The 22,510-nt window shown below is 48.2% G+C and overlaps 1 protein-coding gene across 1 annotated transcript; it reads right to left on the bottom strand.

Annotated features, from left to right (window-relative positions):
• Positions 1 to 4,652: 4,652 nt before the first annotated feature.
• On the bottom strand, positions 4,653 to 21,060 carry LOC108792445 (zinc finger protein Xfin-like). The gene is made up of 4 exons (XM_018563232.1): positions 21,024 to 21,060; positions 19,773 to 19,943; positions 18,846 to 18,944; positions 4,653 to 5,538 (listed from the first exon to the last, which is right to left on the bottom strand). Exons 1-4 carry the CDS (start codon positions 21,058 to 21,060, stop codon positions 4,781 to 4,783), a joined length of 1,065 nt encoding a protein of 354 aa, XP_018418734.1. The 3' UTR covers positions 4,653 to 4,780.
• Positions 21,061 to 22,510: the final 1,450 nt, after the last annotated feature.

Genomic DNA, 22,510 nt, shown 5'->3' with positions numbered 1-22,510 from the left:
CCCCCCCCCCCCCGGACTGACCCGCCGATTCCCGTAGATGGCATCACCCACCTCTGTATAGTGCGCTGTCACCCCCAGCACAAAGGGGCATCCCTGCCTTCCACCAGTATGTGGAATATAAAGTGTCTGTATTAATGGTCCGTGGGCAGGGACAGTACAGATCCTTCATGATACACTGGGTCAATCTTCTGGGAAACATCAAGAATGGGGCACACTGCTACTACGTGTATTGTCCAACGGTGACAACGCAATCATCTCTACCCCCTCGTCCTCAAAGGCTTTGACTCCTCAGAATCAGCAGCACTTTTCCCACCCAAGTACCTCAGAGCGTATGTAATGTTCCAGGCATAAGGCGCCTAACAGTGTGCCACAATGCACAAAAAGGCATGGGCTGCAGCATATCACATGTAAATGGGCCCCAAGGCATTACTACAAGGCACATTAATACATACTATATGGATGGTTGTGCCATTTATTTTGCGTGTGTTGTGGTGTGTTTCAGTGTAGAAAATGCTGCATGTACTTTTTTGTCCTTTTTGGTGCCCATTGAATTGAATCTGCTGCTCGAACCCAACGCACGTTAACTTGTAACAACACACGTCTGTCAACGCACCAGAAAGGACAGGTCCAAATGGGTCATAAGGGCTTATTAACACAACGATGCATGTGCGTTAATGAATTTTCATGTGTTGAGTCCCATTCCATTAGGCCCCATGTTCCCTATTCCACACCGCCTCATTCCGTGCACTGTACATTCCCTTTTCTGAGGTTGGCCCCTCTAGGAAAGGGCCTGTTGGTTGTGTATGCCCATCAGTCTTTAAGTTTCCAGCCCTCCTCTCAATGTTTGTGGGCAACCAGGAAGCCCCTGAACTGACCTACTTGTATGTTCTTGTGGCGGCTGTGGACATGTGGTGATGCCAGCCCCACGTCATTATGCTCTACCCCCCATGTGTTCCTGTGCTGGATTTAAATAAAAGGGGTGAGAGAAGGTAGGGAGAAATGGGCCATAGGGACTGCTGCTGGCTGAGCTTTGGAGTGACATCACACTGCTACCATGCTTTACATGAACAGAGTTGTTTTGGGATGTTGGAAGTTATTAGGGAAATAATGGCGGATTAAGGGGCTACCTGCTTAAGGGGCTTTGTCCAGAGGTTTATCTCCATCTTTGGTACAGCCACCAATGCATTTCTTGTAGGTACACGGACTGCAGAATGTGTTCAGTGTAAATAATAGGCAGGCTCAGCCTTTATCCAACCATTCCTCTCTAAGCCAGTCTATTGGGTGCGATTTGGCCATGCCCAGTTGGCCGTGGCGCTATGCACTTACCTCCTTTCCATCAGCCCTTTGGGAGAACTTAACACCGTTTCATAGGCTTCCTGATTATGTCATCAATGTGATTTGCCGTCAGTGACCACATGATCGAGAGCCCATCCTGCCAGTTCCCAAACATCACTATGTGACCAGGAGCAGTCTGTGCTGGTGGGTACGTGATTGAACACACTCCCAAACATGAAGCATATACACTGAGTGGCCAGATTATTATGACCCCCCCATCAGTACTTCGTTGGGCCGCCCCGTGACTCCACGAGATGTTGAATGGTGATGCGAGGAATCTGACACGGCACTGTTGCCTTTCTCAGCATGGAATAAGGGCCACCTTCTTGATGCCACATATTTGCGTTCAGCCAACGGGAAGGGGTTAATATTCCCCTAGACATTCACAGTCCTAGCAAAGCTCTTGGTGGCAGCTAGTCGTTGTTGGTTGGAATGCGTATGAATAAATGTCGCCTCCTTGGACAGAAGCTTATCTGTACAGATTCCTATCCGATAATATAAACGTTCAATTCTACAGGCAAAGCATCGCTGGTGAGCAGGAACTTCAGACACATTTCTTTCTTATAGTCTTTTAATATCCTGACATTGCATCCCATTGGGCTATATACAGTCCTTCTTGTATCATACACATTTATAATGACCGGCAGAGACAAAAACAAAGTCGATGGATAACAAAATAAATGACCATTGATTATTAATTGCAGTCACTTTCCAAATGCTGGAACCACATCAAGAACCAAGTAATATTTAAGGAGTGAACAATTGTATTACAAGAGAAATGAGGTTCTGTCTGATGAGCATGATGGGAAGCGTAGGATGGGTAATATCCTGAAGACTTCAACGTCCATCATCTCCTCCTCAGGTCTGTATTGTCTTCCTCTGGGATGCAGTTGTGTCAGGCGATTGAGGACCAGCTGACTGGTAATAAAAGTACTTTGTAACAGGATCCTATGTTATAAAATATTACCTCAGTGCTCCTGATAGAAGTGCCTTCATATACTAGAAGTGCCTTCATATACATATTCTCCACTTCAAGTAGCCAGTGAAACCTTGGGGGGACACCTGACCACTAAACACAAGCCTTGGCTTAAAAGTCCAAGATGGAGCTGAGACCCCTTTAGAGCATCCCACAACCCAAGGTAGAGACCTGCTCGGACGCCCGGCAGCCAAGGATGCCCAAATTGGATCATGGGATGCAAGGTGGAGTTCAGACTGGGCTATGTTGAGGACTGGAACTTGCATTTGCCTAGAAAACATTCGGCTACCTACTAATTTGACCTGGTCATCTGCTCTTTGGGATATAAGATATATACTGTATACACCATAAGAAAATACAGGAAAACATTTGTACTGTACATTGTATCAGTTGCCCCTCCCTAGCTACTAAGAAAGTGATTGGGCAACTGCCACCTTTTACTCTGTTAGCTATATCTGGGGCACATAGGAGAGGTCCTCAGCCACTCTGTGCAGTCTGCATGTCACACAGAGGAGAGGTCCTCAGCCACTCCGCGCAGTCTGCATGTCACACAGAGGAGAGGTCCTCAGCCACTCCGCGCAGTCTGCATGTCACACAGAGGAGAGGTCCTCAGCCACTCCGCGCAGTCTGCATGTCACACAGAGGAGAGGTCCTCAGCCACTCCGCGCAGTCTGCATGTCACACAGAGGAGAGGTCCTCAGCCACTCCGCGCAGTCTGCATGTCACACAGAGGAGAGGTCCTCAGCCACTCCGCGCAGTCTGCATGTCACACAGAGGAGAGGTCCTCAGCCACTCCGCGCAGTCTGCATGTCACACAGAGGAGAGGTCCTCAGCCACTCCGCGCAGTCTGCATGTCACACAGAGGAGAGGTCCTCAGCCACTCCGCGCAGTCTGCATGTCACACAGAGGAGAGGTCCTCAGCCACTCCGCGCAGTCTGCATGTCACACAGAGGAGAGGTCCTCAGCCACTCCGCGCAGTCTGCATGTCACACAGAGGAGAGGTCCTCAGCCACTCCGCGCAGTCTGCATGTCACACAGAGGAGAGGTCCTCAGCCACTCCGCGCAGTCTGCATGTCACACAGAGGAGAGGTCCTCAGCCACTCCGCGCAGTCTGCATGTCACACAGAGGAGAGGTCCTCAGCCACTCCGCGCAGTCTGCATGTCACACAGAGGAGAGGTCCTCAGCCACTCCGCGCAGTCTGCATGTCACACAGAGGAGAGGTCCTCAGCCACTCCGCGCAGTCTGCATGTCACACAGAGGAGAGGTCCTCAGCCACTCCGCGCAGTCTGCATGTCACACAGAGGAGAGGTCCTCAGCCACTCCGCGCAGTCTGCATGTCACACAGAGGAGAGGTCCTCAGCCACTCCGCGCAGTCTGCATGTCACACAGAGGAGAGGTCCTCAGCCACTCCGCGCAGTCTGCATGTCACACAGAGGAGAGGACCTTAGCCACTCTGTGCAGTCTGCATGTCACACAGAGGAGAGGTCCTCAGGCACTCTGTGCAGTCTGCATCTCAGAAAGAGAGATCCTAAGCTTCCTTGTGCAGTCTGCATCTCACAGAGGAGAGGTCCTCATATGCCCTGTGCATTCTGCATGTCACACAGAGGAGAGGTCCTCAGATGCCCTATGCAGTCTACATCCCACACAGAGGAGAGGTCCTTAGCTGCCCTGTGCATTCTGCATCTCAGACAGAGAGATACTAAGCTTCCCTGTGCAGTCTACATCCCACACAGATGAGGTCCTCAGATGCCCTATGCAAACTGCATTTCGCAAAGAGAAGCACTTGGCTGCCTTGTTTTGCCTGGATCTCATACAGAGGAAAGGTCTTCAACAACTCCGTGCAGTCTGTATCTCACACAGAGAAGAGGACCTCAGCATCTCACACAGAGAAGAGGACCTCAGCATCTCACACAGAGAAGAGGACCTCAGCATCTCACACAGAGAAGAGGACCTCAGCATCTCACACAGAGAAGAGGACCTCAGCCAGTCTGTGCAGTCTACATCTCACACAGAGGAAAGGTCATCACCTGCTCTTTGCAGTCTGGTTTACAAACTGAGGAGAGGCTCACGGCCTCCCCATGCAGTCTACATCTCACACTAGTCATACCACAGGCAGCTGAGGGGTAACTTCCAGGTACGTTTGCTCTAAATTTGTTTATCAAAATGCATTTCCCAATGTTGCTACTCCCAGAGATCACACATTACACAAGGACCTCGGCATTCCATTATCCATGAGAAAGGACACACTTAACTGTATATATGTGTCAATTCAGAACACTTACACTCGGTGCCAATCCATAAGGTGTGCTGAACCGTTTGGACACGGCACAGCCACAGAGTAGTAACCACTATTCTCTTTAAAACCCAACGTTGTAGTATTTCCTCTAGTGTACTATTCATAAATGATTACATTCAAATGTAATACTAAGACGCATAAACCTCAAGGATTGCGCTGCATCTGATAACCGTCACAGTGGCGGAGCACTGAAGGTCACGTCCTCTTCCCCTCCCCCTCTCTCCACACCCCGCAGGATGTCCTCCACCACATGAACACGACTATGCATCCGCAGCTGGGACTTATATATGAAGGTCCGGTGGCAGCGCGTGCATTGGTGGGGGCGGTCTCCAGCCATGTGGGTGCGCTGGTGCCGGTTGAGGTCCGAGTTCTGGCTAAAGCTCTTCGGACACAGGTGACATTTATGAGGCTTCTCGCCGCTGTGTGTCCTCCGGTGGTGAATGAGGTTGGAGCTGTGCGTAAAGGTTTTGCCACACTCGGCACACTGGAAGGGTCGTTCCCCGGTGTGGGTACGCTGGTGATCCTTCAGCTGGGTGCTTCTGCTGAAAGTTTTGGGGCATTTTAGGCACTGGTAGGGGCGTTCCCCTGAATGAGTGTACAGATGCTCCCTCAGCTGCGTACTACGTAGGAAGGTCCTCTCACATTGCGGACATTTGTACTGTTTCACAACGCCAGCGGTCAGACTGTCCTGGAAGTTATTGGCTACACCGGGCAGACCCCAGTCTATGGAGAAGTGATGAGCGCTGTTGTCTGCCACCACCGATGGTTGTGGCTCAGTGGCCATTGCCGGTAAGGATCTCCTTAGCTGAGCCTGTCTCTCCTTCTCCTCATCAAAATATCGCAGCAGGCTCCCCACCAGAACCTCCGGCAGAGGCTGCCCGCCATGTATGACCTTCACCGACTCCTCGGGATGATCGTGTGGGGTGACATCTGTGTGAAGGGAAACACAAGAAGTTAACATGATTAGGGCTGCAGCTAACTATTATTGTCATAATCGATTAGTTAGCCGATTATTAACTTCAACTAATCGATTAATGGATTTAAAAGAAAATCATTTCAAATAAAATACGCGGCGATACCTGACATGTGTAGCGCTACCGTCGTTTTTCTATGTGGGTGCAACCGACTTGAGTTTCTGTTAGCATACGCACGTTTGCAGGGTTGGGCCCCATTCACACACGAATGAGCTTGCACGTACAGCTCCGTGCTGCGTGCGGGGACGTACCAAGCAGCTGCCGGGAAGGACAGGTGCTGCGTGTAATTAGAACGCAGCCCCCGTCCTTCTCTATGGGGTCGATTCGTGTGTGAATGGGGCCTTTCAATTTTTTCAAGCGGGGGGATTAAAGAAGGGAAGGTCCGTTCTGTGTGTTCACAGGGGGAGGAGAGGAGAGAAGCTGTAAATCTTGACTACACACAGAATGGACCTTCCCTTAGGGCGAAAACTTCTGGGTACGTCTGGTGAGCGCATAACAAATAAGGAGCACGGACAGCTGACACCGAGATATATAACCAAAAGGAAACAGTTTAATCAAGTGGAAAAGGAGCAGCCACTTGTAACACTGTGAACTGTCTTAATGGGCGGAAGGACAGAGGAGCAGAGGAGGTACAAGGAGGAGGTACAAGGAGGGGGCAGCGGGGGATTTCAGAGTCACCTGCCGCAGTCTCTTCTCCCCTCTCGAGCCGGCTCCAGCGGGTCTGTGAAAGGGACTCAGACTGCCGCAGCCAGCACCAGCTGCACCGATTTTAATCAATTTAATCGATTAGTTGTTGCAGCTCTAAACATGATGGATCAGAGGAAGCAATATCAGGACTATCTTAGTGTTACACTTTATAGCTAAAAGTTTGTGGACATCTACACTACATGGGCAAAACAATGGGCCCCCTTTCCATAGGATTAAGAGGGATTAGAGGGGTCATACAAAGATTTTGTGGATGCTCTTCCAACCTTGTGGTGATAGTTTGGTGGAGGCTCTTTTCTGTCCCACCATGACTGTCCCCTGTGTACAAAGCCAGCTCCATAAAGACATAGGTTGACCAGTTTGGTGTGGAGGAACCTGAGTGTCCTGCACAGAGCCCTGACCTCAACCCTTCTGAATGCCTTTGGGATAACTTGAAAAATACTAACTTCATGTCAAGTGTTCTCACCCAACATCAAAACCTGACCTCACAAATGCTCTTTTGGCTGAATGGGCGCAAATTCCCCCAGACAAACTCCAAAATCTTGTAGAAAGCTGTCCTGGAAAAGCCTCTGTTATGAAAAGAGTAACCAGAGTGTGGTATTGATCCACATCTGAGCTAGAGTCATGTAAGCCAAGCTCCCAACCACAGTGGCTGGTTGAACCAACTATAGGGGACGGTTCATTCCAGCTTTTTCTACAACAGATTTAAAGGGTATGTAGAGCCCAAGTGTTTTCTTTGTTTTAAATGGACTGAGGAAGGTCAAACCCCTGTCAGGTGTTACCTACTGTGTTCCCAATGGAGATTCACCCCTTCTGTTCCAACATTTTGAGTTGTCACCAAATACGAGGGGAAGCCAACAGGTTCTTACCCTCACCATGATCTAGATGTGATAGGGATCTACAGTTTTGCAGGTTTATAGGTGGATATCCTAGTAATATGCATGACAATGTTTGTTTTTGTAGGTCGTGGTGAATTATAGTTAGAGCCAAGAGAAATGGAGTAGGTGTCATGCCAGACAAAGTTGAATACTGGCATGCATATTACTAAGATTTCCACCTATAAACCTGTAAAATTGTAGATCCCTAGCACATCTAGATCATGGTGAGGGTAAGAACTTATTGGCCTCCCCTCGCAGGTACAATAATTGCATTGACAACTAATAGAGGATTTCCCCTCATTTTGGTGAGATTTTAGTTTAGTTCCTGTTGTGTCTACAGGACAGGAAGTCAACAAAAATCTCAAGGGGATACAGAGGGCAAAAACCAACTATATCCAACACTAAAATTAAGACTTGGCCTTAATAATTCTGACAGTGTCTTATATATCTTGGTGACATCTCAGCGTTGAGTTCCCGGGTCTGCTGTGCCAATTATGAGGGGTTCCCACCATCCCTGTGCTGAGTTCCCGGGTCTGTACACCTGCTGTGCCCATTATGAGGGGCTCCTACCATCCCTGTGCTGAGTTCCCGGGTCTGTACAGCCGCTGTGACCATTATGAGTGGCTCCCACCATCCCTGTGCTGAGTTCAAGGCTCTGTACACCTCCTGTACCCAATATGAGGAGCTCCCACCATCGCTGTGCTGAGTTCCCGGGTCTGTCCACCCGCTGTGCCCATTATGAGGGGCGCCCACCATCACTGTGCTGAGCTCCCGGGTCTGTACACCTGCTGTGCCCATTATGAGGGGCGCCCACCATCACTGTGCTGAGCTCCCGGGTCTGTACACCTGCTGTGCCCATTATGAGGGGCTCCCCCATCCCTGTGCTGAGTTCCCGGGTCTGTACACCTGACTGCAGCAGGCAGACCATCCCACAATGGGACTGATCATGTGACTGCAGCATGCAGACCCTCCTATAATGGGACTGATCATGTGACTGTAGCATGCAGACCCTCCTATAATGGGACTGATCATGTGACTGTAGCAGGCAGACTCTCCCACAATGGGACTGATCATGGGACTGTAGCCGGCCGACCCTCCAAGTCAGTTTCTACAGACCAGTAGGTTATATTTTGCAATGAGGTTTGCTACAATACTTGGCATGTGTAGATCTAGCCAAGACAGGACTCCCATCTCCCCAGCTAAAGCGGAATGACCCTTTAAAGCTGAACTCCAGGAAGCTTCCAATTCTCCCCCAATACTTCCTTTCCCCAGGCACAGCAAATTTGTTTCCCCCCTTACTTATTTTCATTGCAAATTACATTCTAAAGCCCGTGACTTCATCTTTTTCCCTAGTAAAGTGCAGGTATGCCCGGGGGCTGGGAGGAGGAGGGATCACTGATATGCTGGTGTCATGTCCCTCTGCTGACAGTGTTCTTAGGGAATCATTTACATGGCCTGACAATTGATTGAGGCCGACTGGAGTCTCCTGGCCTGTCAATCAAGTTTATTTATTATGGTTAGTGGGACAGACAGGGAGTCTGCTGGTCTGTCAATCAAATTGTGCCGCCATGGTGGGCGAGACAGAACAGGAGTCTCCTGGCCTGTCAATCAAATTATGCCGTCACGGTGGGCGGGACAGAACGGGAGTCTCCTGGCCTGTCAATCAAACTATGCCGTCACGGTGGGCGGGACAGAACGGGAGTCTCCTGGCCTGTCAATCAAATTATGCCGTCATGGAGGGCGGGATAGACTAGGATTTATGAACAGCTTAGGTCCTCCCACTGTAACGACCGACATCATAAATCACATTGCCGATCATATACTACGGCTCCAGGAGGGCTGTTATATGACTGGTAGCTCTGGGAAGGAGAGGGCATGGGGGCCACCAGTCTTCGGGGGCCAGTGAGCCCTGGGAAAGGAGAGGATCAGACAGACTTTTCATTGGCTGCTGCTGCTTACATTTCTCCCAGCAGTTCAGACGCCTCTATGGAGCACCAACAATGTGACAACACTGCAGATCAAAGAAGCGACAATTACGTTTCTTGTAGAAGGAATATTAACAGACTGCAGTTGAGTGGAGAAGACACAATTTTGCTCTTTACACAAACTTTTATTTATGAACGATTTGCAGACTTTATGTACATAGCAAGAGAACAATTTGCTATGAAACAATGTGAATTTTTTTTCTGTGGTGTTGGTCCCGATATCGGACACGACAGCGGCTTCCATGAATCTAGTTTATCACGTAATTTCACTAAGCTCAAATACCATGTACCCTGCGGCCACGTGCAGTAGCCCCATAGACCCTGCGGCCACGTGCAGTAGCCCCATGGACCCTGTGGTCACGTGCAGTAGCCCCATGGACCCTGCGGTCACATGATGTAGCCCCATGGACCCTGCAGTCACATGATGTAGCCCCATGGACCCTGCGGTCACGTGATGTAGCCCAATGGACCCTGCGGTCACTTGATGTAGCCCAATGGACCCTGCGGTCACTTGATGTAGCCCAATGGACCCTGCGGTCACGTGATGTAGCCCAATGGACCCTGCGTTCACGTGATGTAGCCCAATGGAACCTGCGGTCACGTGGTGTAGCCCTATGGACCCTGCGGCAACGTGCCGTAGACCCATGGACCCTGCGGTCATGTGCCGTAGCTCCATGGACCCTGCGCTCACGTGCAGTAGCCCCATGGACCCTGCGGTCACATGTGCCGTAGCTCCATGGACCCTGCCGTCACGTGATGTAGCCCCATGGACCCTGCCGTCACGTGACGTAGCACCATGTACCTCCTCACTGTCCAATAGTGGGGCAGATCTGATTCACACTTTGATATGTTAATGTCACTGTATAAAGGGGTTACCCATTCTCCTATTTTATTCAATAATATGATTGTAGTGTCCCGGTCGCTGTTAATTTCCCTTGGACTGCTTGCTGTCCATTTTCTAATTCCTGTGTCACCTTTCTACTATATTGTATGTTTTTGGAAAACTTGATTAAAAACAACAGTGGGGCAGAGATTAATCTCAGCGTGTGATGGAGACTTATAAGAAAGATGGCATCCCCAGCATCCTTTTAGGCATGCCTGCTTCCTCCTGATGGTCAATGGGTGTTGCAGACTTTGCTGCACCCTCTGCAGATCAGCTGTTTGATTACACTCAGAGAGTAATCAAGAAAATGATCAACAGACTGCACAGCTAAAGTCTGCAACACCCAGTGTAATCTATCAGTGTAGTCAAGAAAGTATTAAGCAGAGAGCACAGCTAAAGCCTGCAACACCCAGTGACCAGCAGGGAGGAACATGGATGTCTGAAAGGGATCCCAGGGATGTGTTCTTTCATATAAGGCTTGAGCTCAGGGCAGATGACGTCCTCCTGCCAGGGAAAAACTAGAGTGTGACCAGTGGGAGCGACAACGTCGCAGATAGAGGATCAGCTGGCCACTGTGAGAGAGGGAAATGACATAATCAGGTATTTACTAAGAACAATAGCAATATGTGAGCAGACAGTCAGAGCAATTCATTTAGATCCAAGACACAAAAAATTTGGGGTTTACCGACACTCTAAAGCAGGGGCAGCCAAACTCCGGCCCTCCAGCTGTGGTGGAACTACAAATCCCATGAGCCATTGCAAGATTCTCACAGCCACAGGCATGACTCCCGGAGAGAGATGCATCATGGGATTTGTAATTTCACCACAGCTGGAGGGCCGGAGTTTGGCTAGCCCAGCTCTAAATTGACCCTCTTAGCATGGGAAGGGGGTGGGGGTGGGGGGTTACAGGTAATCCACACCCACAGAAGTGTGGAATACTTGCAGCGCCTAAGGAGCAGGGAAGCAGCACAGGGACCACCACTGCCGCCTCTTCTATCTGCAGAGGGATATTGAGGTACAAGTGACCTGGTAAAGAGCTGACACGATAGGATGGAATGTGACACACGGCTGCACAGCAAGACTGAATATATCAAGCAAGATCTCATTTTCTACTTGCAAGGAAACTACTGCAGACTCAGGAGTCCACAAATAAATGAAGACTTCGGGATGTGGCGCCTTGAACTGCTCTATAAAAACTTAAATCAGACCTTCGTCAGGACCAGCAAAAAGGACAAGGCACTTTTACAAGCATTGTGCAAAGACAATTAAAAAAAGAAGATATAATTATTGTTCACCGCAGCGCTTTGTTTCCTCAAATTCTTTAACTTTTTTCATCTCGGGGGGCCTTTCATGGCGGCCATTTTTAGAAAGGGCAGAAGATTCTCTCTCCTACCTCCTACTTTACTTCCAGGAGTTAGAATCTGTCCCGCCCCCCAACCCCCACAATGAAGTGCAGGATCCTGCGCCTGCACACTTGGCATAAGTAGAGACAGGGACACCGGCACTCCAAATGCAGTTCAAATGCATCTATTTATTGACGTAGATGCAGCAAATAACACTGCTGCAACGTTTCGGGGTCTCGCATGATTTTGCCTGATGAAGGGGATCCTGCGAGACCCCCAAACATAGCACCAGTGTGATTTGCTGCATCTACGTCAATAAATAGATGCATTTGAACTGCATTTGGAGTGCCGGTGTCCATGTTTCTACTTATGCAACGGTTGCCACCCATTGACCACCGCAGCGGTCAGGAGTGCGATGGGTCTATGGATTTTCGTTTGCACACTTGGCATACCTCTGTATCTGCCTCCAGAAACATCACACAATAGACGTCAAGAAAACAACAAAAATATTTTGCTCGAGATCTCAGTTTACAGACGAGATCTCCCTGAAAGGCACTGGCGACGAGCCTTCCCAGGCCCTGCATACGTCACCGGCGCCTCCATAGACTAGGACGTGCAATGCAAAAAACCGTAGTATTGGGGAAAGGTCAGCTTTAGGTGCCAACTTGAATATTTTAGCTCAACTCCTGGAATTCATCCAGAATTAGAATTGCTGATCAAAGCAGGAGTCAACCACAACCATCCTCTCACACTTGGAAAAAGAGGTCAAGTATACTTTTCTTTTTAAAGGGTCTTCTGACCAGTGTGTTGACTCCACTGGTCCGTAATGCTGTAGTGTTCAGTGCAGTAGTACTCTAAGCTCAGGCTCTCATAATGCACACCCCTCAGGGAGCTGGTCCATGACAGCCTACGTTCAGAGGAAGTGGATTGAACGATGCTGGCTGTCATTTACCCCAGAAGGCCGAGAACATCTAGTGGTGAAGAAGACTTTCTGGAGGATGACCTCGCTGAACTGGGAGGAGAATAATCAAGCAAAAGCTGTATTTTATATTTGATTTTCAAGCACTGGGCTCCTTTTTAAACATCTGCTTTAACATAAATTATAACAAGATGTTCATGGATCATGAAGCTGAATGTTCCTTTCTGCTGGTCCCTTGCTATGCCTTTCAATGGCTAGAGGAAGCCATACCGTTCAATATGAATACCATTAGTGAGATCTGTGTTTTGTACGATCTTCATGAATCTCTGACAATCATCTTTTGTTACAAACACACTCAGGATATACACAGAAACCCTGCAGCTGCTGGACGTCATACGACTGGATGGAGGAATCCAGAAATAGAGTATGAAACTCTGACTCCCAGTCAACAGAGAAATACTGTCATAGACATACACTATATTGCCACAAGTATTGGGCCCCTCCCCCTCCAAATCGTTGGATTCAGGTGTTCCGTGACATTTCCTGGCTACTAAATATTCCGCGGTCACCTGTTACTGGTATTATAACAAAGTGGAAGCAACTGGGAACAACAGCAACTCAGCCACGAAGTGGTAGGCCACGTAAAATGACAGAGTGGGGTCAGCGCATGCTGAAGCACACAGTGCGCAGAAGTCGCCAACTGTCTGCATTCCTATGGCGACGTACAATTGTAGTGATATTTTCTGGCAGTGTCAACATAGAGTTAGAAGACCCCAAACAAGGACAATAAATAAATAAAAAAATAAATATTTTTTCTTAAGTCCTCCACAGTCCTCAATCTGCAACTTAAGGTTCTTCCTATCAAGCCACTGGTGTCTCTAGATTGGGGGCTCGTTGCTCGTCTGCCATGGAGAAGCTGGACAGCCACTCGTCCATCCGATCATCTCCTGACTCCATCATGGTGCAGGGTATAGATCCCCGATGGATATTGTGCGTTTTCTTGAAGCTCTCCAGCCAACCATTGGAAGCTTTGAAGTCCTGGATGCCCATGTCCCTGGCGATCTGCAGTGCTTTCTCCCGGATGATGCGTCCGGAAAGAGCAATGTCGGTGCCGCGGACAGAGAGAAGCCAATCCCACACTGCTGAATTAACATGATCATTAGTAGTCCTTCTCCGCCGTCTTATGCGGTCTCCACTCACGTTGTTCTGCAGAGCGTTCAGTAGTTCCTCCCGGCGCTTTATGATCTGGATGATCTGAGCACGGCTGACACCGAACTGGGTGGCCAGGGATCCCACCGACTCCTTGTTCTCATAGGCACACAGTACCAGGATCTTGTCCCTCAGCTTTAGCCCGTTGCGCTTGTGCACGGCTGGCTTGTCTTGGGAAGGCGTGGGCAGGCTTCCGGCTTTTGTCCACTGCATCCCTTCAGTTCGTGCCTGCTGGCTCAGTGCTGGAAGGGACAGTAAGGAACCAAGTTACAGGTCTGTGTGCCGAAGGGGAGCCAAAGCTGTATCCCATTCCAAAAGGTGGAGACAAGCTAGAACCCCCAACAATTCTACATGAACACAACAGCAAATGTCATCACGACTGAGGGCCATCAATTCCTGTTACGGGATTCCTCATTTCTTCCACTTCAATGGAGCTAAAGGTGTTTTCATTATAGGTGGATAGCGGTCTACTCGCACCCCGACACCTCAGAAGAACTGACAATTCTACAGATTAATGTTCCTTGGAAGCTATCATAGAAATCCCAACTGTGTCTTGTCTGATGAGTAAAGCTCTCCAGAAAACAGAGGCCATGGGTCGGCTCTTACCTCAACATGGACAGAGGAATATGGATGGGGTCGGCTCTTACCTCAACATGGACAGAGAAATATTAATGGGGGTCGGCTCTTACCTCAACATGGACAGAGAAATATTAATGGGGGTCGGCTCTTACCTCAACATGGACAGAGAAATATTAATGGGGGTCGGCTCTTACCTCAACATGGACAGAGAAATATTAATGGGGGTCGGCTCTTACCTCAACATGGACAGAGAAATATTAATGGGGGTCGGCTCTTACCTCAACATGGACAGAGAAATATTAATGGGGGTCGGCTCTTACCTCAACATGGACAGAGAAATATTAATGGGGGTCGGCTCTTACCTCAACATGGACAGAGAAATATTAATGGGGGTCGGCTCTTACCTCAACATGGACAGAGAAATATTAATGGGGGTCGGCTCTTACCTCAACATGGACAGAGAAATATTAATGGGGGTCGGCTCTTACCTCAACATGGACAGAGAAATATTAATGGGGGTCGGCTCTTACCTCAACATGGACAGAGAAATATTAATGGGGGTCGGCTCTTACCTCAACATGGACAGAGAAATATTAATGGGGGTCGGCTCTTACCTCAACATGGACAGAGAAATATTAATGGGGGTCGGCTCTTACCTCAACATGGACAGAGAAATATTAATGGGGGTCGGCTCTTACCTCAACATGGACAGAGAAATATTAATGGGGGTCGGCTCTTACCTCAACATGGACAGAGAAATATTAATGGGGGTCGGCTCTTACCTCAACATGGACAGAGAAATATTAATGGGGGTCGGCTCTTACCTCAACATGGACAGAGAAATATTAATGGGGGTCGGCTCTTACCTCAACATGGACAGAGAAATATTAATGGGGGTCGGCTCTTACCTCAACATGGACAGAGAAATATTAATGGGGGTCGGCTCTTACCTCAACATGGACAGAGAAATATTAATGGGGGTCGGCTCTTACCTCAACATGGACAGAGAAATATTAATGGGGGTCGGCTCTTACCTCAACATGGACAGAGAAATATTAATGGGGGTCGGCTCTTACCTCAACATGGACAGAGAAATATTAATGGGGGTCGGCTCTTACCTCAACATGGACAGAGAAATATTAATGGGGGTCGGCTCTTACCTCAACATGGACAGAGAAATATTAATGGGGGTCGGCTCTTACCTCAACATGGACAGAGAAATATTAATGGGGGTCGGCTCTTACCTCAACATGGACAGAGAAATATTAATGGGGGTCGGCTCTTACCTCAACATGGACAGAGAAATATTAATGGGGGTCGGCTCTTACCTCAACATGGACAGAGAAATATTAATGGGGGTCGGCTCTTACCTCAACATGGACAGAGGAATATGGATGGGGTCGGCTCTTACCTCAACATGGACAGAGGAATATGTATGTGGGTTGGCTTTTACCTCAACATGGACAGAGGAATATGTATGGGGGTTGGCTTTTACCTCAACATGGACAGAGGAATATTAATGGGGGTCGGCTCTTACCTCAACATGGACAGAGAAATATTAATGGGGGTCGGCTCTTACCTCAACGTGGACAGAGGAATATGGATGGGGGTCGGCTCTTACCTCAACGTGGACAGAGGAATATGGATGGGGGTCGGCTCTTACCTCAACGTGGACAGAGCAATATGGATGGGGCCGGCTTTTACCTCAACGTGGACAGAGCAATATGGATGAAAGCACCAGATTGGTTGCGTTTTGTCCAGAATTATTTTTTTTAAATAAAAGGCCAACTCTATTGTGGGGTTTCAGGAGGGCAACCTTCATCAGGGCTTGAGAAAAGTGTAATCTGAACAGTATATTTGGGACATTAATAAATAAACCTCACAGTATTCTAGGCAAAATACAACATGACACATCAAAGGACGGCACCGTTGGAAGAAGACACGGTCAGTATGACACATTTTAACAACAAGGAAAGACTTTCCAGCCAAAGTTCATTCCTAATCAACACCTTATTCAAAATCCATCACTACAAAATAGCCAATCACAAGGACCTGGAAGCAAACTACTGGCCTACGTATCTAGGACAGCCTTGCTCAAGCACACTACTATGGAGAAACTGTAAAATAACATTTAGGTCTCAGGGAACCCCTACCGGTAATTACTATATCTACAGCTCACAGTACAATTAAGGTGGTGGTCAGTGGGAAGAATGCTTCTAATGTTGCCAAGTCCCAATGGGAAGAATTCTCCTTACATTGGTGGTCAGTGAGAAGAATGTCCCTTACATTGGTGGTCAGTGAGAAGAATGCTCCTTACATTGGTGATCAGAGGTAAGAATGTCCCTTACATTGGTGGTCAGTGAGAAGAATGCTCCTTACATTGGTGATCAGAGGTAAGAATGTCCCTTACATTGGTGGTCAGTGAGAAGGATGTCCCTTACATTGGTGGTCAGTGAGAAGAATGCTCCTTACATTGGTGATCAGAGGTAAGAATGTCCCTTAAATTGATGGTCAGTGGGAAGAATGTCCCTTACATTGGTGGTCAGTGGGAAGAATGTCCCTTACATTGGGGGTCAGTGAGAAGAATGTCCCTTACATTGGGGGTCAGTGGGAAGAATGCCCCTTACATTGGTGGTCAGTGGGAAGAATGCTCCTTACATTGGTGATCAGTGAGAAGAATGCTCCTTACATTGATGGTCAGTGGGAAGAATGCTCCTTACATTGGTGGTCAGAGGTAAGAATGTCCCTTACATTGGTGGTCAGAGGTAAGAATGTCCCTTACATTGGTGATCAGTGGGAAGAATGCTCCTTACATTGGTAGTCAAGAATGGATCCCGTGCAGAGAGCTTAAAAAAGCATTGATTAGTGCTGAGGGAACTCTTAGCAACCTCTGAAGGAACCCTGGTTGAGAAAGGCTGATCTCGGAGGTTGAAAAAATCAAACACTAGAAAAAAAAAGACACTAGAAGAAATACAACCCTTCTTAGAAGACAAAATAATATATATATTAAAGAGTTCAATGGCGTTGACTGGACTAAAGGTGAGCACGGCTGACTGGAGAAGGGGGGGAGGAGTGTCATGATCTCCCCTCCTCCCATTACAGATCGCCTTGTATCCTATGAAACTAATACAAAACATTTTCTGAAAGGTGAAGTGTGAGCAACCCATATAGCCTTCACTGTATAGAGGAGTGTACTAGGGAGCCGGAAGTACAATGCTCAGCGCTACCAGAGTGAATGAAACAGAGGTTTGAGCTAAAGAAGCAGCACACACATACACCGAGTGGCCGGATTATTATATACACTGAGTGGCCAGATTATTATGACCACCTGAAGTTTGTAGGCAAATTGGCTATAATTTGGCGCTGAAGTTGCTAGATGGCCAGACCATTATAAATAGGGGAGCGGGTTGGTTACCACGACAGTAGAAGTGATTTGTTTCTGAAGATACGGGGAAACAACGCGATGTAACAGCCTTTGAACGCGGGATGATTGTTGGAGCTCTGAGCCATGGGGCGAGTATCAGCAAAACAGCGGAATTCGTTAAATGTTCAAGAGGGGCTCATTGTTAAAGTGTTTAAAGACCGGACTGTCATCCGAAAATCTGGGTGTGAACGTGCGAATTGTGGCCGTCAGCGACTAGTCAATGTTAGGGCAGAACGGGGGAGGGGCAAGACTGGTACAAGACAACAGAAGGGCAACAGTGCCGTGTCAGATTCCTCGCATCGCCTTTCATCATCGGGGCGGCCCAACGAAGTACTGATGGGGGTGGTCATAATAATCTGTATCAGTGTATACTACAGGCATCATCGGGGGTCATTTATTTTTACACAGGAAATGTGCAGAAATTGTTTTCCCGGAGTTCAGCTTTAACTGACATCATATGCAGATGAACAATAGAGACAAAATAGATGCAATAGTGACAATGCTACTTTGTATCTATATATATATATACACTGTGCAAGTGGTCAGATATTCCACTGCTTGGCATCAATGGCTTCTCTCATGTATTAGAAAGTGTTTCCTACAATGTGATTGCAATCATCTTCTTATATATTCTCTAGCAGGGATGCTGACTGACTGTACTCTGATATGACGGAAGCCACTAACAAGGCAAGCTACAGATCTACTTATATATGTATATGATATGTAGAACAAGGCAATCTACAGATCTACGTACAATCTGCGTACTACAGGAGATGTAACAGAGCTCCCCCTTTAGCTCAGCAAAGGCTGGCCTTTGTAGGAGGAGCTTCCAGACTCATGGGCGCACCAGACACTCAATAGGATAACATAAGGGACGGGCTGAGGGCTCTCCGAACACGCCTTGGCCAGCTGGGCCCAGGATAGGTATACTTTATTGTATTTTGTTCTTTCCATCCACCTTGCTCTGCAGGGGAAGTAACAGAACTCCGCCTGTAGAGCTGGAGACCGGCCTCTGTAGGTGGAGCTTCCAGACTCATGGGTGCACTGGACATACAATAGGATTAAACAAGGGACCAGCAGAGAGCTCTTGGCGTCCACCTTGGCCAAGGAGAGGTCTACTTTATTGTACTTTGTTCTCTCTGCTCACCTCTGCTCACCTTGCACAGCGGGGAAAAACAAAAGAGCTCCGCCTTCAGAGCTGGAGGTTGACGTTTGTAGGCGGAGCTCCCAGACTCATAGACACTCAGTTAAATAAAATAAGCTACAAGCAGAGGGCTCTTGACGCCCACCTTGACCCAAGACAGGTCTACTTTATTGTACTTTGTTCTCTCCGCTCACCTTGCACAGCAGGCAGCAGCCCGTCCGGTTTCTCCGGGAAGGAATGTACTTCTTCCTGCTTGATCCACAACGCCAACTCTGGATTAAACACCGCGCTGCCTGCATGGGGGGGGAGAGAACCAGGAGTTATAGCATCATGGAACCCAGCGGGTGTCTATAACAACAATTCTCAAACTTTTCTCCACCCAGGGCCTCATATGCTCCACCAAACACAAAGCCCAGCAATATAAGTCATAAAACAGCAATTGTGAATTAAAGTAGACCTCCTAAATACATGTATGTAAGGATGTATGTAACACACATGTGAGAACTATAATATTCAGTCTGTCCTGTGACCCAGGCAGCATAGCCAGGCCAGCGACCTCTCTTTTCTCCACTGCAGTCCGGTAGTACAGCTCGGTTAAGGACCCGCCCTTTCTTTATTTCCTATGACACCATCATCAGGCTTATAAAATTCTTGCAGAGGCAGTTGATGGTTGCTCAGTTTCCACTCCCACCCCAAAACTACATCTCCCAAGAGCCCTTTCCTTACACACAGTATAAGCCCAATCACTGGCTTTGTCAGATAAGAGATCTAATATTTAATAGGACCTTTGCAAGTGACCTCTAGTGTAGAACACACTTTACAACCCAGGTGCCCAACCTGCAGTCCAGATAGGTTGCATGTGTCTTTTTATTATTATAACAAAGTGGAAGCAACTGGGAACAACAGCAACTCAGCCACGAAGTGGTAGGCCACGTAAAATGACAGAGCGGGGCCAGCGCATGCTGAAGCGCACAGAAGTCGCCAACTGTCTGCAGAGTCAATAGCTACAGACCTCCAAACGTTGTGTGGCCTTCAGATTGGCACAACAACAGTGCGTAGAGAGCTTCATGGAATGGGTTTCCATGGCCGTACTTTGTGTGGCCTGATAGTCACATACGTACTGTCTTTGCTTTCCTCCTCCACAATTTTCAGCATGGAGGTCTGGCTGCTCTGCTCGCTGGTCGTGTCCTCCATTTTCAACCGCAGTAAGATGTCGGGTTTGACGGGTGGCAGTTCCGGCACACCGTCCGAGGCGCCAGCCACGTGTTCTTCGAGCTTGTGCGAGGACCAGGCTGAAGGGAACAACAGGGGAGCGTCAGGAAAATTCAGACCACCGGGCCGCTTTATAAAATGGAGGAAAGCAATTTGCCACAAGCTGGTTGTTTCATATGGAATGTCAATTTCACCGACATATACACATACATATTGGGGGGGAATTTATCAAAACTGGAGCAGATGTGCATGGCAACCAATCAGCTTCTCTACAATTTGAAATAAGAGTGAAGCTGATCGGTTGTTATGGACAGCTGCTCCAAATTTTGTCTTCCCCAGTTTTGATAAATTCCCTCCATAGTGTATTATATTTTTCACCAAGGTAAAGTAATCTAGAGACATTTTTTTGTTGGGGATTTGACCAATATATAAAAACTTTATCTTTTTTTTTACTGAATATGCACCCCCCCGTAACCAGATGATCAGTGTAAGGTGTGAAAATGCATTGTGATTTTCTGTACTTACCATAAAATCCTTTTCTTGGAGTCCACTGAGGGACATAGGACGTTTTTAACCTTCGTGTTATAGTGCCAACTAGAAGATGTAGGTCTATGTCAAATCATAGGTCACCCCAGGACAACCCCACCTACAACCAGCAAGCCATTGTATAGCAAAGCAGTGCCGAGAGAATGATCATAAAAACAGAGGGACTGGGCCCCGTGTCCCTCAAAGGACTCCAAGAAAATAATTTTATGGAGAGTTCACGGCGAGTCATTGAACTTTGTGATGTCCAAAAGCAGTTGAACTCTGAGGGGTTGGCAACACAGCAAACTAAGGATGCACCGATACCGTTTTATTCGTTACTGAGATATTTTTTTTCGGTACTCGCCGATACCGGTGCCGTGTGCCCTGATTATCAGGAAGTCGGGTGGCAGATCATGGCCCACCACCACCCGGCTGCCTGGGAAGCCGGTCTTCTATCGAAAGAACACCAGCTTTTCTTCCTGAGGCCGCCTGGCTTCCTGACCAATCAGGAAGCCGGGAGGTGGGTCATTACGTGCCGCCCGGCTTTCTGATTGGTTAGGAAGCCAGGCTGCCTAGCAACAAGTGAAGCTGGCTTCCTAACCAATCAGGTAGCTGGGAGGCGGGTCATAACCCACCACCCGCCTCTCCGATTGGAAAGACAGGTGGCTCCATGCTCCCTTGGCACTGCCAGTCAGAGGGAGATCTCCGGCTAACCGGAAGTTCCGGTATCGGAGCATTTGGGGCGAGATACTCGGTATGGGCGCATCCCTACAGCAAACAATCTCTAACTGGCCCAGAAAAAAAATAACAGAACTGGGGGACTGCCTGCATCTCAAAGAGCTGTCTGGAGGACCTTATGTGCGATATTGATCAAATGAGGCAGAAACATCCACCTGGTAGAACTTAAAGGAGAACTATGGGGTCAGAATCACTCATCTCATAGGTCTCCTTTAAGAATATGTGGACAGAAGACCAAGTGGCAGCCTTGCCAATCTGGGTATCAATTGCTTGATACTGAAAAGTCCAAGAACCATTCACAGATATAGTAGGGCAAGTGTATAAAGGAAAGGGTGGAATCCGATCCTTGAGGCCACAGGCTTGGATGATGTCCTGCCCAAGTCACCTAGAGATGGCGAAACGAAAAGCCAGTGCAGCCTTTCCCTGTCCATCATCTGGGATGACAAAAATGAAATCAGCCTTCCTGAAAGAACCAGCGGCTGAAAGGCAGGGCGTGCACAACCTGAACCACATCCAGTCAATGGAGGGAAATTTTGTATGGGTGAACTGGAGCTGGACAGAACAATGTTCTGGTTTAAGTGAAAGGCAAGAAAGAAGTCCTAGGCCTCACCACCACCTCGTCACTATGCAAAACCAGAAAGGGTTCCGGGCAGGATACGGCTGTTACCTCGCAGAGGAGATGGCAACATGAAAGAGAGTAGAAAGAGGAACAGAGAGAACCAGGTTCAGATGCCAAGGAGTCACACTGGATGCCAAGGAGTCACACTGGAATAGACTAGAGAAGCTACATGGAAGATCTCTGTACAAAGGTCTCAAAGAGTTTCAGGGGAGGAAAGGAATGGATCAGGGTGTACTGATCCCCCAGAGCAGCCACTGCTTTCACTGGAGGATTCCTGTATCTGGAGACAAACCTATCTAGTTTCCCTCGAGGAAGCCACTGATGTTGTCCAACTGCATACAGATCAGATGACCCTCCAGTAGCATAGACCAATGTTCCTGAGAGTGCAAAATTGCCCAAAGATACAGGATCTGGATCAGCAAACAACCAAGACCTCTGCACAGACAGGGAGCCCAGGATGTTTCCCCAGCCTGACAGGCTGGCATCTGTGGTGTAAATCCTCCAAAAGATAGGAAAAGAAAGCCTGCCTGCCAACTCCAGAGCAATATCCCGAGCCACCAAGCCAGGGTCAACCTCGTCCAGGGTGCAGATATCTGGAGTGTAACTGGGCAAATAGAACCTTCTTAAAAAAAACAGCCTTGAGGAAGCATCTCCCTGCTGCTGCGGCATACACTCCATATTGGATCCCAAGGTTCTGTATATTTTCATTCAGATCCAGAAATTTCACATGGAATGCACCAGTCCTCAGTCCACCAGTCCTCAGTC

This window comes from Nanorana parkeri, unplaced genomic scaffold (genome assembly GCF_000935625.1).
Source record: "Nanorana parkeri isolate BGI_ZX_2015 unplaced genomic scaffold, ASM93562v1 scaffold644, whole genome shotgun sequence".
NCBI lineage: Eukaryota > Metazoa > Chordata > Amphibia > Anura > Dicroglossidae > Nanorana > Nanorana parkeri.
Note: the sequence above shows the minus strand (reverse complement) of the source record. Positions and strands in the feature narration are given on the sequence as shown.